At 34.5% G+C, this 16,014-nt stretch overlaps 2 protein-coding genes across 2 annotated transcripts; both read left to right on the forward strand.

The window, feature by feature from the left end:
* The first annotated feature begins 6,597 nt into the window (after positions 1 to 6,597).
* Positions 6,598 to 10,333, forward strand: LOC114183470 (putative serine/threonine-protein kinase WNK5). Its single transcript, XM_028070494.2, has 7 exons — positions 6,598 to 7,427; positions 7,616 to 7,881; positions 7,978 to 8,201; positions 8,484 to 8,641; positions 8,733 to 9,054; positions 9,196 to 9,552; positions 9,670 to 10,333. The coding sequence occupies exons 1-7, from the start codon at positions 7,308 to 7,310 to the stop codon at positions 10,095 to 10,097; spliced, it is 1,875 nt and encodes a 624-aa protein (XP_027926295.1). The 5' UTR covers positions 6,598 to 7,307; the 3' UTR covers positions 10,098 to 10,333.
* A 727-nt stretch (positions 10,334 to 11,060) lies between these two features.
* Positions 11,061 to 14,867, forward strand: LOC114183965 (2-oxoglutarate (2OG) and Fe(II)-dependent oxygenase superfamily protein). Its single transcript, XM_028071179.2, has 3 exons — positions 11,061 to 11,908; positions 13,661 to 13,985; positions 14,371 to 14,867. Exons 1-3 carry the CDS (start codon positions 11,466 to 11,468, stop codon positions 14,611 to 14,613), a joined length of 1,011 nt encoding a protein of 336 aa, XP_027926980.1. The 5' UTR covers positions 11,061 to 11,465; the 3' UTR covers positions 14,614 to 14,867.
* The last annotated feature ends 1,147 nt before the right edge of the window (positions 14,868 to 16,014 follow it).

Genomic DNA, 16,014 nt, shown 5'->3' on the forward strand with positions numbered 1-16,014 from the left:
ATTTTTTTTTCTACTATTATAATTAACATTTTCCTACCATTGTAATCGTCATTTTCCTTATCATTATAATCGGTATTTTCTCTACCATTGTAATCAACATTATTGGCTCAATTGACATCAGACATGATTGAGCCTACCAACATACAATCCCCTTATCCTTAGCCTAAAAGGATCTATGGCTAAATTTTTTTTATCTTAGATACTTATTATGTTTTATCTAACCTTTATCATATCGGTATTTAGAAGATTAGTCCAATCAATATTGGACCGATTGGACCTAACATCACACAGCCCTCTTAGTGTTAATCTAAAGGAATATAAGAAAATATCTTTTTGAGAAATAATTACACTTGACCTGTTCTTCATAACTAAAGTATATGAAATAATTACAATGTCATTGTCTTGTAAAAAGTCACGTCCAAAATAAAAATTATATTTTTTTTCTCACGCATGTCTTGTCAATTGACATGCCTTTTGCCTCACATGCCATGTGTCCTTAGCATAAGTCAAAATTTATCTAAGTAATCAAAGGAAAATGCTTTGTTTTTCATTAGAAAAACACTTTAGTTTCCCAATGAAACTTCATTTATTACTTCAAAACCCGAAGCTTCATAACTACAAATACTTCATTTGAAAATAACTTTTCATTACCCCACTGAAGCTTTATTTATTATTTCAAAAATTGAAGCTTCATTTACTAACTCAACAACCTCTGACTCGTTTCTTTTACTTCTTCGTCAGAACATATGCGCATTATGCTTAGCTCTTCATCTCCTTCCTTTGCATTACACTTTCCAGGTACTCAAAGCTTATGTTTTTTCAATTTATTCCCTTCCACTTCATTTTCTTTTATGTGTAATTTCTGTGAAACATGGACTACTTTACTCTCTACCCTTAGGCCACATTAGATATCCTTAGGGAAACCACGAGATACACCTCCTCTTATTGTATTAGGATATTTTGTCACACCTAGGATCTAAGTAAATTCGGTCATGAAAACCAGGTAATCATCAATCTGTGTAAACTAGAAGAACATGTATGTAAAAATCAGGAAAATGAGGAACATATTTGCTACATATATGAAATGGTAATCTCGAGATTCAATTTACATTTTCCCCTTAGCACACTAGAGAGAGAAAGAGAGAGAGAGAGAGAGAGATTTTGTCTGTGATGAACGTTGCGCCTATCTAGTTACACCCAAACAATTGAGCCTTCATTAGAGCTTTCCAAATCTTGTGTAGACACTTTAGTATTAGTCCTTCAGGAAATGTTTTCTTTTACTTTTTTGAATTTAGGAACTATCGTCTAGAGCATTTGTGCAAAGGGTTAACAGTCGAAGCATTTTGTTGTTGTATCAATCCTTGTACAAAAAATTTCAAGGAAAATTTTTAAAAAAAATTGATCTCCTTCGAAAAGCCCTAACATCTTGGAGGGTTTTCTCCTCTATTTGACAAACACTCCCCACAATCATCTTGCTCGTCAAAAAGAGGATTTGGATTATGCAAAACTTACCTAATGTGAATTGTTGATCTGCCTTGAGACTACCTTCAATACCTGAAACCTTCTTAAGTTTGAATTTCTCCCATTAGATATTAAAGCCTATATATCATTACTCTTCCATTTTCCCCTCACGTTTACTCCCACAATACATGTGTATCATATAAGATGTTTTGATATTATGTTGTTTAAACAGAGAACACCATGGCCTTGTCACTCCAGGAGATAAGTCATTGTCTGAAAAGCTTGGAGAATCAAGAAAAAGGAAAAGGAAAAACTAGTACCCAAGCTTCTACTATTAACCTTGTTGACTTAGAGCAAACAAAAAGCCACTTCTTGAAAAAAAGTTTTTGCCACTCTGATCATGCCGACACAGGAAAAAAGGTTATCCAACCCACTAGGATTGAGCAATCTATTTCCCATGTGTCGATCATTGGGTCCACAATAAAATACAAAATCATGATGAGTGACATGGTTGCTCTCAATAAAACTAGTAATGTTTTCGACAACTTGGAGGTTTGGTAAAAATTGTCAAGGCATATTCTGAAGAGTAGTCCAAAATATTGGCTCATAATTTCCAGAGTTTGGAAGATTCAAAAAATATTGTTATCGATTTGAAGAAAAAACTACAAAGTCACCAACGACTTGGAGGTAGCTAAGGACACAATTGTCCAAGGTTTTAGAGATGGTTTTGATGTTGCAACCGAACAAGTCAAAGTGTTATATCCTGATTTAGACTTATCAATTATAGATCCTTCCAAAATGGTGGTTAAAGGTCATATTGTAGCCGACTGATTGACGATGCTCAAACCTTATATTTTGATTGTTTATTTACATTTTCTAATATTTTCATTTCTTGTCCCTTGAGACTCATGCTTCTTTCCTTCATTTTTCGAAACATTTGTCTTTTGACAGATTGTGATGTGGATATCCCTCTCAATATTATGCTTGAATTATCAAATAAGATGTATAATTTAAAAGCTAAAACAAATCGCAAATCATTCTGCAAGTGACTTAGCTTTCTTGCAGCTTTCGGGTAGCGTGATCGTAACATTGGTGCTTCCATGAGATATATAATTTAAATGTTTTAACAACTCATTGATGATTCTATATACGGCTTAGCTTTCTTACAACTTTACGGTGGTGTGATCGTACATTGGTACTTCCATGAGATATATAATTTAAAGGTTTAAACAACTCATTAATCATTCTATAAGCGACTTAGATTTCTTGCCTCTGGGTAGCATAATTGTACCATTGGTGCTTCCATGAGATATATAATTTAAAAGTTTAAATAACTCATTGATCATTCTATAAGCAACTTAGCTTTCTTGCATCTTTCGGATGGCATGATCGTAAATGGTGTTTCTTAGATTTACACTTATTGCCAACCAACAAAGTCACAAGAAAGTAGTTGTTGTATTTAGAAAAGGGTAAGTTCATAGCTTACTGATTGCCCCATTTACAGGAGATGGGTTCATAAGAGATTACTTGCTCCTTTAGAAAATTAGTTCATAGGAGACTGGATGTTGCTTTCAAAAGATCGGTTCATATGAGAATAAATGTTTCATTTAGCTCGACCTTCGGTCCTAGCCGACTCGGTTTGACATTCGGCCCTAACCGAATTAGCACAACCTTCGGCCTTTGACCACCGACTTGACCTTTCGCACGGGTCAACTCGACTCGAACATCGACACAGACTGAATCAACTCGACCTTTGGCCCAGCATGGACCGACCTTCAACCTTGGTATCCTTGGCTTGACCACTGGCTCAAGCTGATTCGGCTTCACCACCTACCCAGGCCGACTTAACTCGACTCAACCTTCTTTTGGGTCGACATAACTCGACATTCGACCCAACTCGACTCGACTCGACCTTTGGATTGAGTTGACTCAACTCAACCTTCGGTTTAGGATGACTCAACTCGACCTTTGACCCATGCCTACTCAACACGATTACGACTCGTGCCGACTTGACTCAACTTCGGGGATTGTCGACTCGGCTTCACCTTTGGCTCGGGCCGACTTGGCTCGACCTTTGCCTTGGGCCAACTCGCTTAACCTTCAACCTAGGACAACTAGGCTTATTTTTCGGCCGAGACCAACTTAGCTTGATCATCGTTCAAGGTCGAATCGAGTAGACCTTTGTCCAAGACATACTCGATTCGACTGGTCGTTTGGACTTGACCTTTGGCCTTGGTTGTCTAGGCTTAAACTTCGGCAGACAACTCAACTCGACTGTTGTCCCAGGCTGACTTTGCTTAACCTTCAATATGGGCTGACTCGACTCAACCTTTGTCCTGAGTCGTCTTGACTTGACCTTCTACTTGGCTGGACTCAGTTCGACCTTCGGTCTGGACTAATGAAGAGTTCTACTACTTATGAAATTTCAATTTTCTTCTTTTTTAAATGAATTTCAAATTCTATTATTTTAGTTATTTGAAATGTCTTTTTAAATTTTCTCAATTTCAATTTCCTTTTAATTTCTTCATTCAAGTAAGTCATTTTACTTCAAAAAAATTTAAATTCTTCAAAAAAATGAATTAATCTCTTAAATTCCTTTGTCCAAACACACCATAAGACTATTATCATATGTCAAGCTACTAGAGGAAACATTTAAGCATGTGAAACTTCATGTGTGTTTTCTTTTTGACTTCATCTAAAATTAATTTCAAGGACTTTACTATCTTTCCAAAGATATTTAAGGTAAACTTTTTTAACCTCTTTAACTCCAAATACCTTCTAATGGTATAAGGAAGGTCAAATTCAAGGAAAATTTGAAAACTAAATAAAGTTAAATAGAATGAAATTCATAAAAGTAAAACTATTATTTTTACTATTTTCTGTACATAATTTCACATCTTTATGATTAACGTTTAAGTTGTACCAATCCTAAACTTTGTAAATTTTGGGTTTCTTCATCTTTACTTTACATTTCTTTTTGTATTTTATCAATTTGTTGCTTCACTTCCATCATTACCTCCATGGTAACAACATTTTTTATTGGCACAATTCTTAGAACTTGTTGTTTCATTCCAAGTGGTAGCCATCTTATGCTGAGTGTACATTGAGAAGAAAAAAAAATTAAAAAGGATCTAAAATTATTTTTAATACCTTCATGTATCTTATGTATTAGTAATGAATATCTATCTTACCTATTCCATTTGGGTTGTTTCTGTTGTGTTATGTATTTTTTTCTACAGTGAGTTAATATATTCATTTAAGACAATTATCTTAATTTCATAACATTATTTCCATGATTATTGACATATTTTTTTGAACTTTTTAATATTTTCATATTCTATACATTCATTATTATTATAGAGATTTTGACTCTCCTGTCGATTTAAATATGGAAAAGTCTTTTACATTTGGATTTTCTCTTCTGATCATAATTGGTATTAAGTTCAGACTATTTAACAATAGTAGTCCAATATTCAAGAGTGAAGACTTATTTCAATGACTTCTCGTTAAGATCATTTAATAACATAATATGAATGTTTTTTTCCATTATTTAGTGTGTTTTTATAGGATATTCATTAGGTTATCTAGTTATCTAGTGACTCAATTTATTTCACTTAAGTCAACTCAATTAGATTTGACTGAATTTTGTTTATGATTAGGTCAAACCTAATTCAACTCAAACTAACTTACTTTTATACAAGTTGAGTGATGGATTTGATATGGATGATTCAAATCCACTTAGATCAAATTGTATTTATTTTTTCTTCCATGTTTTGAATTAATTTAGAGCAAATTATCATATATTGACTTATTATTTATTTGTTAAGTCTTAGTATAATTTTAATAATGTATTATTTTTTAAGTGAATTGATATTTGAAAAGGACAATTAAAAAAAATTCAAAATTTTAACCTAAACTTATCCAATCAAAGGTCAATTGGGCTAGATCGACTTTAGTAAAAGAAATTATAAAATCAAATCACATCCAACCCAATCCAATCTTTTTAATGGATTTAATAAAGAGTTTTTTTCCAAATCCGATTACTCAAAATTTCAAATTACATATAAGAAATTAAATTGAATTGATTTTCAATTAAAATTAAAAAAGTAAGTTTATTGCAACTTTTGAACTAACAAGTAACTTTTGTTTCTAACTAGATCTGGAAAAAAAACTTACACATGCTAACATAATATTCAATAAAAAAAAAATTTGTTCCAAACTAAAATTGAGGCACACATCTAATTATTGATGAACTAAACATGTATATTGCACATAAAGTATGTAAAATGTTTGTCTTGGTTTCAAGTAGCATATGTTGCTCGTGTAGATATGATCTTATATCATTATCACGATTATTTGAAGATACAAAATAACCTTTTATACCAAAAACTAGTGTAAAAAATCATTTTTCTTATTTTTAGCAAAGAAATGCATTTTAACACCAGTAAATGATTCAAAATGTCCCTTCACACAAGGATCAACTAGTGCTAAATCATATTGTTTGAATTTAACTACTAGTCTTCAATTTAAATATAATTATGCCATTATGTTAAATAATTAGAGAGATAACTTTAAGTCCATAACGATCTTATCCAATTTAGGTTATCTTTTCTCATGCAAAATGATAAACATTGTTTCTACAAAAAGAAAATTATCCAAACTAACTTAATGATATGTAATAAAAATAATTTAAAATCCATTTTACTAAAAAAATTTTAAACTTTCAATTAAATATAAAACATTTTGTCAGTAGAAAGTAACATTTGATATTAGAATTTGATTTTCAGTTTTAGTATTTCAAATTAATATCTCATCAAATTCAAATAAAAAAAAACAATTTTTTGTGGAAAGTGTTACAAAACGACACGTGTTCCAATTAGAAACCTTTTTGTGCACTTAAATAATCTAGAGAATCTCATTTGACCAAATATTCCTCTGTAACCAGGACCACGACAAGAACGCCGTCACTTGTCCCTTAAGGAAGAACACTCGAAAGAGACACCACACATGTAGTTTACGAAACACAGTAAACACAGTTCAATCACAACCCTCTCGCAAACTCTGTGATGCACATATCTGAATTTGGGACTTTCTCTTCTGTTCCTTTCTCCACCCACCATCACAAATCTTCAACCTTTCTATAATCACATTCTCTCTAATCCGATTTTTTACATTCCACCACTCCTATCCACAAATGTTTCTGTCAAACCATGACAATCTATTCTCCAAATTTAGCAGCCATGTTTCCTCTTATTTGGTCTTTTCCTTTTCCAACCCACTCTTCAAGCACGCTTTTTCTTCCATTATCTTCAACACCAAGGCACCAGCTATGAACTAATCAACACCCTTTGGCTCAGAATCCACACTCTCTAGTGTGGTCTCATTCCCGGTTGCAACTCATGCCACATTATTAACTCATTATTAGTGCCTGATTTACACACGACGGTTTCTTTGTCCTCTTATCTTCCTAGAAAATCATAAAGAGTGTCCTCTCTCTCTCTGTCTCCCTGTCTCTCTGTCTCTGTGCTCTCTCCCTCTTCACACTGTTCAACCAACAGTTAAAATGCCCATATATGGGTTTTCACGTGGAGCTGTTGAAATAGCGTTCATGGTTAATGCCAGTTGTGACTACTCAAAGGCACTTGTGGCTATTATTTGGTGTTTCCTAACAGAGCCATGAGCGGAAGCTTTTTACTATCTAACACCCTTTTTCAAATGCGTCTTAAACTCGGCTTGAGATTATATATAACTATATTGTTTTGTTTTTATATTATCAGTACTCGTATCAATACATAGTAAGCAAAGCACAGCACAGCACAGCGCGGCTTTAATAAGCCATTGTTGAGATGGAATTGCCTGATAATACAGTCAATACAGCCATGTATAAGGGGAGATTCTGCACTAGTGGTGGAGTTAAGTCTCAGCTTGGATATGTTGAAACTGATCCATCTGGTCGATATGGTCGTGTAAGTGTTTTTCTTTGATTCTCATATCTCATCTTACTTATTGATTTTCCATGTTGAATAGGCTTGTAAAAAATTGTTGACAAATTGGTAATGAATTAGTAGCTATTTCTGGGTCAATTAAGGCTTAATGGATGTCCAATTTGAATTCAGAATGAAAACTGATTTGTGGTGATTGTTGGTGGTTGTAGTTCAGGGATGTTCTAGGCAAAGGAGCAATGAAGACTGTATATAGGGCATTTGATGAGTTACTGGGGATTGAAGTGGCTTGGAACCAAGTCAAGCTTGGTGATGTCTTTCACTCACCAGAACAACTTCAGCGCCTTTATTCAGAGGTTCATCTCCTGAAGCACCTCAACCATGACTCTATGATGATCTTCTATGGTTCTTGGATCGATGTCAACAACAGAACCTTCAACTTCATCACTGAATTGTTCACCTCCGGTACACTTAGAGAGTAATCAATCGATCCCTGAACCTAGATTAAATCAACCATCTATGTTTCAAAGGTTATGGTATATTTGTGTTAACATAATATATTTTATGTTTATAGGTACAGGCAGAAGTATAAGCGAGTAGATATCCGAGCAGTTAAGATTTGGGCTCGCCAGATTCTTGGTGGTTTGGAGTATTTACACAGCCATAATCCTCCTGTAATACACAGAGATCTCAAGTGTGACAACATCTTTGTCAATGGCCATCAGGGGAGGGTCAAGATTGGTGACTTAGGCCTAGCAGCTATACTTCGTAGCTCCCAACATGCCCACAGTGTCATAGGTAACGCCTCTTGCTCTAATTTAGCAGTTAAAATGAATATGATACCACGTTAAAACAATATTAATTTTAAGTTTAACTCGATCTACAAAATTTGTCGAAATGAGATTTACAATTACTTATATATTTGAACTTATCTCGACAACAGACTTCCAACAAAAGTGATTTTCAAGAACCTGAGTAACACAAGTTTTAACTTTCAAGGACTAAATTGCACATAATCAGTGATTAATCTGTCTAGACCTTGTTATAAACTGAAATTTTATGTTTTATGTGAACCATCAGGCACACCAGAATTCATGGCACCAGAACTGTATGAAGAGAAATACAACGAGCTGGTAGACATATATTCCTTTGGTATGTGCATGATAGAGTTGCTTACTTTTGAGTTCCCATACAGTGAATGCGCCAACGCAGCTCAAATATACAAGAAAGTTACTTCGGTAAGCTTAAGTGATGAACACTTGCTCCAATTTTCCCTTCATTTAACATGATTCATTGACTTCTAATACTTTGAGTAATTTGATGTACCAGGGGAAGCTACCTAATGCTTTTTACAGAATCCCAGTTTTGGAAGCCCAGAAGTTTGTGGGAAAATGTTTGTCAAATGTCTCAGATAGACCATCAGCAAAGGAGCTCTTGTTGGACCCTTTTTTAGCGGTGGACCAACTTGAAATACCATTGCCACCAAACATACCATTATTTCTGAATAACACTCCACAGCTTAATTCCGCTCCACTAGTTCCCATTGAGCATCATCATGATCAAAAAAAGAGTGCAGAAATGACAATTACTGGTTCAATTAACGAAGAGGACAACACAGTTTTCCTCAAAGTGAGGATATCTGACATAACAGGTAAGAACACTAAATATTTATACGACACATAATCAAGGCATTAATACAACTTGATTATGCAGCACAGAAATTGGCCAGAACCATGTACAAATTTCTCAATCCTGATAACATTCTTACTAAATATTTTTTTTTTTCTACCAGGGCACACGAGACATGTGTTCTTCCCATTTGATACATTAAAAGACACGGCTATTCAGGTGGCGATGGAGATGGTGCAAGAACTTGAAATTAGCCATTTGGAACCATTGGAGATTGCTGCAATGATAGATCATGAGGTATCAGCTTTGGTTCCGAGTTGGAGGGACAGGGTTAAGTGTCACCATCAACGACAACACAGCTTTAACTACGAAGAAGATGAAGATGTCAATAACCACCACCCCTTCTTCTTATCATCTTCTCCATCATCCCCTCGTGGTTCTGGCCACATTTCTGCTTCCAACTCCTTCAAAACCCATGTTCGCGGCAACCATTACCCTTTTGCTCAAGAAGGGCCTCAAGGTACCTACTCCTTTTCACTTTTCACTTAGACTATATATTTTGTCTGTAATCAGAACTATACAAAAAAAATTCTACTTGTAAGACTCATAATTAACTTGTAACACGAACTCGTCGCAGATGACATGTTCATGAACAACGACGACGCAAGCTCTCAAGCCTCGATGAACTCCTTCAAGTATTCAACCTTCCAATTCTGCGACCCGGGCCACGAAGACGAGCACGACGGAACCGAACGCAACAAGTGCACCACAATATCGTGCCGTGGCGGCGAAGAAGGCGAACCCGGTTTGGTGAACCCGGTATTGTACCCGCCGCGGATTGAGTGTTCGTGCGGGTGCAGGTTTGGGTCGGGTCACGGGTGCCCGAGGCTGACTCGGATCCGGTCGTGCCCGCACGAGCGGCGGAGCCTGCAGCAGCTCCAACGGTCGTTGATGTTGGAGGAGATTTACAAGTACAAAAGACGCTTCTTCAACACCGTTGGTGCCGTTGAGAACATCGGGTTTCGGCATCCACTAAGAGGTGGTGTATGCTTTCCTCGTGTGTAGATTCTGAGCTAAGAAGCTCTTCTTCTTCGCGTTGTTGATGTGTGAAAATTATCAAATATGTGTATAATTAATGGATCTGGTACGTGTTTGAAAAGACCATGTGGCTTGTTTTTAAGGATGTTCTGCATGTTCTTAATCTTCCACTCTGTCTGCTACCAAATTTGAACAGAGTACTTTTGATTTATTTGTCATGAACATCGATGCAAGGTTTTAAATTATTGTTCTAGTTGGAGCTTTATTGCGCTTTTTTATGTTGTTGAAAATTATGAATATATGTAGTTATTACTGTAACTATTATGGTTATAGAGCGATTTCTAAGCTTCAAGTTTGAGCTCAGAATAATGATCACTGACTTTCATAAAAAATTGGATGATGGTGTGATTTTAGTCTCTTAAAAAAATATGTTAATTAATTGTAGCATAAACAATTCACAAAGCAAGATTAGATAGAAAATAAAGTTTCATGAACATCGGTAATACAGCATGTCTCTAACAAAAATCAACATTCAATATTCTGTAAAAATTCTTATGAAGAGGCACACAGGGAATATTTCACTTTACTGGATTTCTATTTATCTTTATGTTCCCTCCAAAGAAAAAAGAAAAGAAAATTGTATTATTGACAACATTTTTTATCTTTCCGTTCTCATTATTATTCCATTTTCTAACTGCTTTCGGCTGGCCCAAGACGAAGGGAACCAACGCAAAAGCAAGAAAAGAGCCAGGCCCATTAGCCCATAACAGCCACAAACCTGCATATGCAGCCTTTTCTTAATTTTATTTTCTTATTTACTTTAAGTTCCTACGGCCACTTCCACTGAAAACCCGTTATGCAGCCCTCATAACTAACCAAACCTTTGTCCTGTATACACGTGGCGAAATATCACATGCACGCGATGATACACCGTAGACCTGCGTTGCAGGGAAGCATGTAACTCGAAAGTCGTGCTCCCCACGCGAAATGGAGTGCACCCACGAAGGGTCCCTCGCGTTCCACATTCAGCCTTCGAAAAAAGCTCCTTTCTAACTCCAACAGCATCATTTCTCTTCATCGTTTCATTCCTCCAACGACGTCGTCTCCTTCCCCGTTCTCTCTCTGAATTCCTTATCCACATTTCTCTGATTCATGATTCATGATTCATCCAGAAAAACCTAGAAGAATAAACAAACAACGTCGTTATCTCGATTATTCTCCGTCATCGCCATATGATCGCTCTCCAAATTCCCATTGGAGATTCATTGATCCACTCACGGCTGCGTAAAAACCACATCGATTATCTTTCAAAAAATTTCACCGGTCAATCTCATTCTGATTCATCTTATTCGCGCGGGTACGTGACGTTTCCGGAGCGACGCCGTTGTGGTCGCAATGCGGCGCTGCAACAGCCAGATTCCGGCGCCGCTGCCGTCACCGATCCCGACTGGGAGAGGGACGCGCTCCGCTGCGAGCGAGACCTTCAGCCAGTTCCTAGAGAAGTCGCTGCATCTGCCGGAGCTGACGCTACCGGTAACGCACCTCCCTCCGGCGCCAGCGGAGATCGACTTCCGGTCGCTGCCGCTGGCCTCCGCCGATCTGATGCTGCGCTCCGTCAGAGAGTTCGGCGCGTTCCGCATCCGGTGCCACGGGATCTCCGGCGTCGAGCTCCAAGTGATGACGGACGAAGCAGAGAACGTTTTCCAGAAATTGCGAAACGTCGTCGTCGAGCTTAACGGACATGACGGAGAAATTATTACCTGCGTTCGCTCTAGCAAAGGGTCAATGGAATTTACCGCTAACGATATTATCCGTGATCAAGTTGATCGGAACTTTTGGTATTCATTAACACACTCTTTTTTCTTTTAGTTTGCAGCTATTGTTGATTCTCCATTGTTTCGTTTCTTGATGTTTGGTTTATGATCAACTTTTTTCGCGTACGGTTGTATTGGTATTATACCGTATAAATTTACCGCCACCTTTTTTTTCATGCACACTATACTTTTTTTCCATGAATAATACAAAAGAAATACTTCACTATTATTGTTACACTGTCCACTTTTACAATGCTTGCTATCAATTTTAATTCCCTGATTGTTTCATGACACCCACTTATTTTTATCTACGTTCACTTTGAAACAACTTTTAATAATAAAATTATTCCTACAAAAGCTTAATAGAGCCCTCAGCTTTGTATCTCTTTAAAGTGATGTTGGATAGGTATATTTATGTATAGGTATGTTTATATATTTAATATTTATCTTACTATTTAGGAGTAGTGGAATAGTAGACTTATGGAATAAGATTGAAAAAATTTAGGATTTTTTCGTCTCAAATTCAATTCCAAAACTTCAATATATCAAACTTCTTAGTTACCTTCAGACCTGTATTCTTTACCACACACCGATAAAAAATATTATATTATGATAATAATAATAATAATTATAAATAAAGTATTACAATAAAAAAATAATTATGAAATTATATTTTGAATGTAAGTGAAAAGTGATGGCATCAAAATATCATCACTCGTTTTAATTATGTAGGTATATATATAAAAAAAAAAGGAACAATAAACTATTATTTATTCTGTAGAGATTTAGTCTAAAACTCTTTATGGTTTGCAATCTCAATTGTGAAAATTGATACTTTGTTATAGTTTGTTCTTCGTATTATATAATTTTTCTTTCTATTTATTTTTCACGAGCTTACTCTCTTAGAACTTGTGTTTAATTAGTGTGTCTTCATTGCTTATATCCATTTCTAATCAAAAAAATACAGTTAGGATGTCAACTTTTTGACATACAAACAAAACATACATTATGTTATGACAGATCAAATTTAGTTTAAACAATAAACTACGAATTATATATAGGTTTCGGAATCATATAGTTTCAACTTATCCTTGTACAAAATACCCAATTTCCTACTAGGTCACCCTAGAAGGTTTTAAATCTTATTAAATATTTGTTTTGCAAATTTTTATTAATAAAATTTGTGTGAAAATAATAATGTTACACACATATCACTTTAAGATAACTTTTTTTTTTCTTATATCACATCTTATTTTATGCACACTTACTATATTAGTGTGTCATTTCACTTTCGTGTCAGTCCATGTTTAGCAAGATAATGTATTACTCGTGGAATTTAATGCCAAACTAATTATTGTGCACATTCTATTGGATGGAAATTTAAAACAGAGGAAATATGCAGATTATTTAGAAGAAATAATTAGAGTTAGTATTTATTCTTATCTGATTTAGTTTGTTTGGGAAAACTAATTACTCCATTTTACTAGTATGTAAGAGAATTTATGTCAAATAAGTGATTCTTATCTGAATTTATGTCCAAGCCTTGATATATTACTTTTAAAAATAGAATATTAATGCATCAAAGTCCAAGCCTAAGAGCCTTTATATTTTACGGTTCCAAATCACGTTGTTTGTAGCTGTATGAGATCTTAGAGGTTTAAGTTTCATTTTTGACGGGTATAGAACATAAAGGATGCTGGTAAACGGCAATGTCTTTTTGTGACTAATGAAGTTTCTGAAGGTGCTAACTTGTTTTATGTGATGAATATGATTCAGGGTTCACATGGGGAATGTTGCAAGTAGATTGGATAGTATAGTTGAGCAAGTGAGTCTGATTCTACAGGACAACACATCTGTAGAGTTTAAGGAGCGGATTCAAGATACAGAGTCTGTGATTTGCTTGTGCAGGTATCCGCACGATAATGTTACCAAACAAAACGAAGACACTTCGGTTAAGAGAAAAGACAGATATTGTGATCATGCTTTGCGTTTCTACCTTCCAATGGAACCTTGTATATTTTACGTCCAAACTGAAAGAGGTCCCCTATCATTTGACACAGGTCCCCATAATATAGTTGTCACAGTTGGGAAACAACTACAGGTAATTTCATCTTTCAATTTCATCTTTTCTAAGTGTCAAGTTTGTTGTATTACTAAGTAATTATGTACTTAAGACATTTTCAAAACTCAGTATTGTTTCTTAATGATTTGGTCATACATGATACAATTGATAGTGTACTACCCTAAAAGGCTGTTTTCTACTATTCACTCCACTAAGGATAATCTGGTAATGGGTTGGAGTCCAAAAATGATTTCATGTTACTGTGTTTTGAAGTATGGCTGTGACTATTGTGATGGCAGGAAATGCAACTTAATTATTTTATAACTGTGTAATTATTAATGCATCTTTATTACAAGACCGCATGGAATTTTTTGTTCATTTTAAGATTTTGTATAGCTTGATTTCATCATGTCTTGGAATGTAGGAGTGGAGTGATGGTGAATTCAAAAGTGTTCCTGGGGAAATGCTCTTCATGCCGAGTTTACAGAGTAGCTCTGCTTCTTTCTCCATCGAGCTTATATGTTCAGCCCCTTTGAAAGTTCCAACTCAGGGTTTAAAGAATTCTGTTTCTGAAGACTGTGACAAGATAATATCCTTGACTGATCAAGTTCTTTTTGTATTTTGTCTTATATTTTTATACAAATTTTTATACTTCGTTTTCTCCTGATCCTCAGAACATGGTTGCACCATTTATATTTATTTGGATGCCTGTTGCGTGGTCATGATGTAGCTGTTACCCAGATACATCAATTTTTTTGTTCTGTAATTTATTTATAAAAGCCATTTTGATGTACAGTTCGGTTGTAAAAATCACGGGTTTTGGATAAAAGTACATCTTGACATGATGTTGAGGATATTCAATTCAATATTGTAAACACAGGAAGCAAAACTTTGTAAATATATTATTATGACATTGTTTCATAGAGTGACGATAAAGAAATCTTCTATTCGTAAAATGAACTAAGCTTAAACGAAATGAATACTAAGCCCTGAATTCACGGCCCAAGAAGGAGGCCTATGGAAGACTTCTGTGGATCAGTTTTATTGATCCAATTAGGTTTCAGAAACTAATCTCAAAGAAAACACCGGCCTTTGAGTTTAGTGAGTTATAAGAAGTAATTGTATTATTAGTGCTGGACAACATGTATATCGATTCTTATAATCTTATTTGTGTTTTGATTCTTCGTATACTGTTTTTTTAACAAATAGGAATCATGGAGAATGATTCTTTCTGAAAGTTAGAGGTGAAATATTATGTTCGATTGTTTTTTGTTTCAATGAAATCAGTGGCAGTGCAAAGGAAGTAAGAGAAATGCTAAACTACTATTTCTTTCCTTATATTTGATCAGTGAAAACACTTCCTATGTTCATTTTTTTTTTTCACCATTAAAAAATAATAAAATTATTATTATAAAAGTAAACTTTTATAATTTTTATAATTTTATTGTGGATAATATTTATTTATTTAGATAATCTTTTTATTATAATAATTATTTTAATTTAAAAAATAGTTAAATTTAAGAAGAAGAAAAAACGGTTAAATTGAATAAAATAAATTAGTAAAATAATTATTTTAATTTAAATAAAATACTTAAAAGATAAAATTGAAAATCATGAAAAATGACCCTCACCGTATAAAAAGTATAAATTATAGGTAGCCCCTTGATTCCCCAACCACGAATGGAACTATATATTGTTTTGTATTCTATATTTTACTTGATATGCATTTCAAATGTCACATTATTTTTAACTCCATATTATATATTATCATGTACTGTATATAAATATATAAATGTGAAATATTTATTAAATTTTATATGACTGTATTAATATTATTTATAAAAGGTAAAGTGAAGAGTTCATGCAGACTTTTCTTTTTTACTCTGCATTTCACTTTGAATCTCATGGACGCATACTTTTACTATTTTGTTGCAGCCTTGTACTTTCTTGTATTCCCATATTTTATTATTAGTTTTTTATGTGGGTAACTATGCCTTTTTTTAACATGTTGTAAAAGTTTATTTATTTATTATTTTACTTATTTTTTTAATGTTTGATTTCCGTGAAA

Source organism: Vigna unguiculata, chromosome 5, assembly GCF_037176805.1.
Source record: "Vigna unguiculata cultivar grain cowpea cultivar isolate G323 ecotype 2 chromosome 5, ASM3717680v1, whole genome shotgun sequence".
Taxonomy (NCBI): Eukaryota; Viridiplantae; Streptophyta; class Magnoliopsida; order Fabales; family Fabaceae; genus Vigna; species Vigna unguiculata.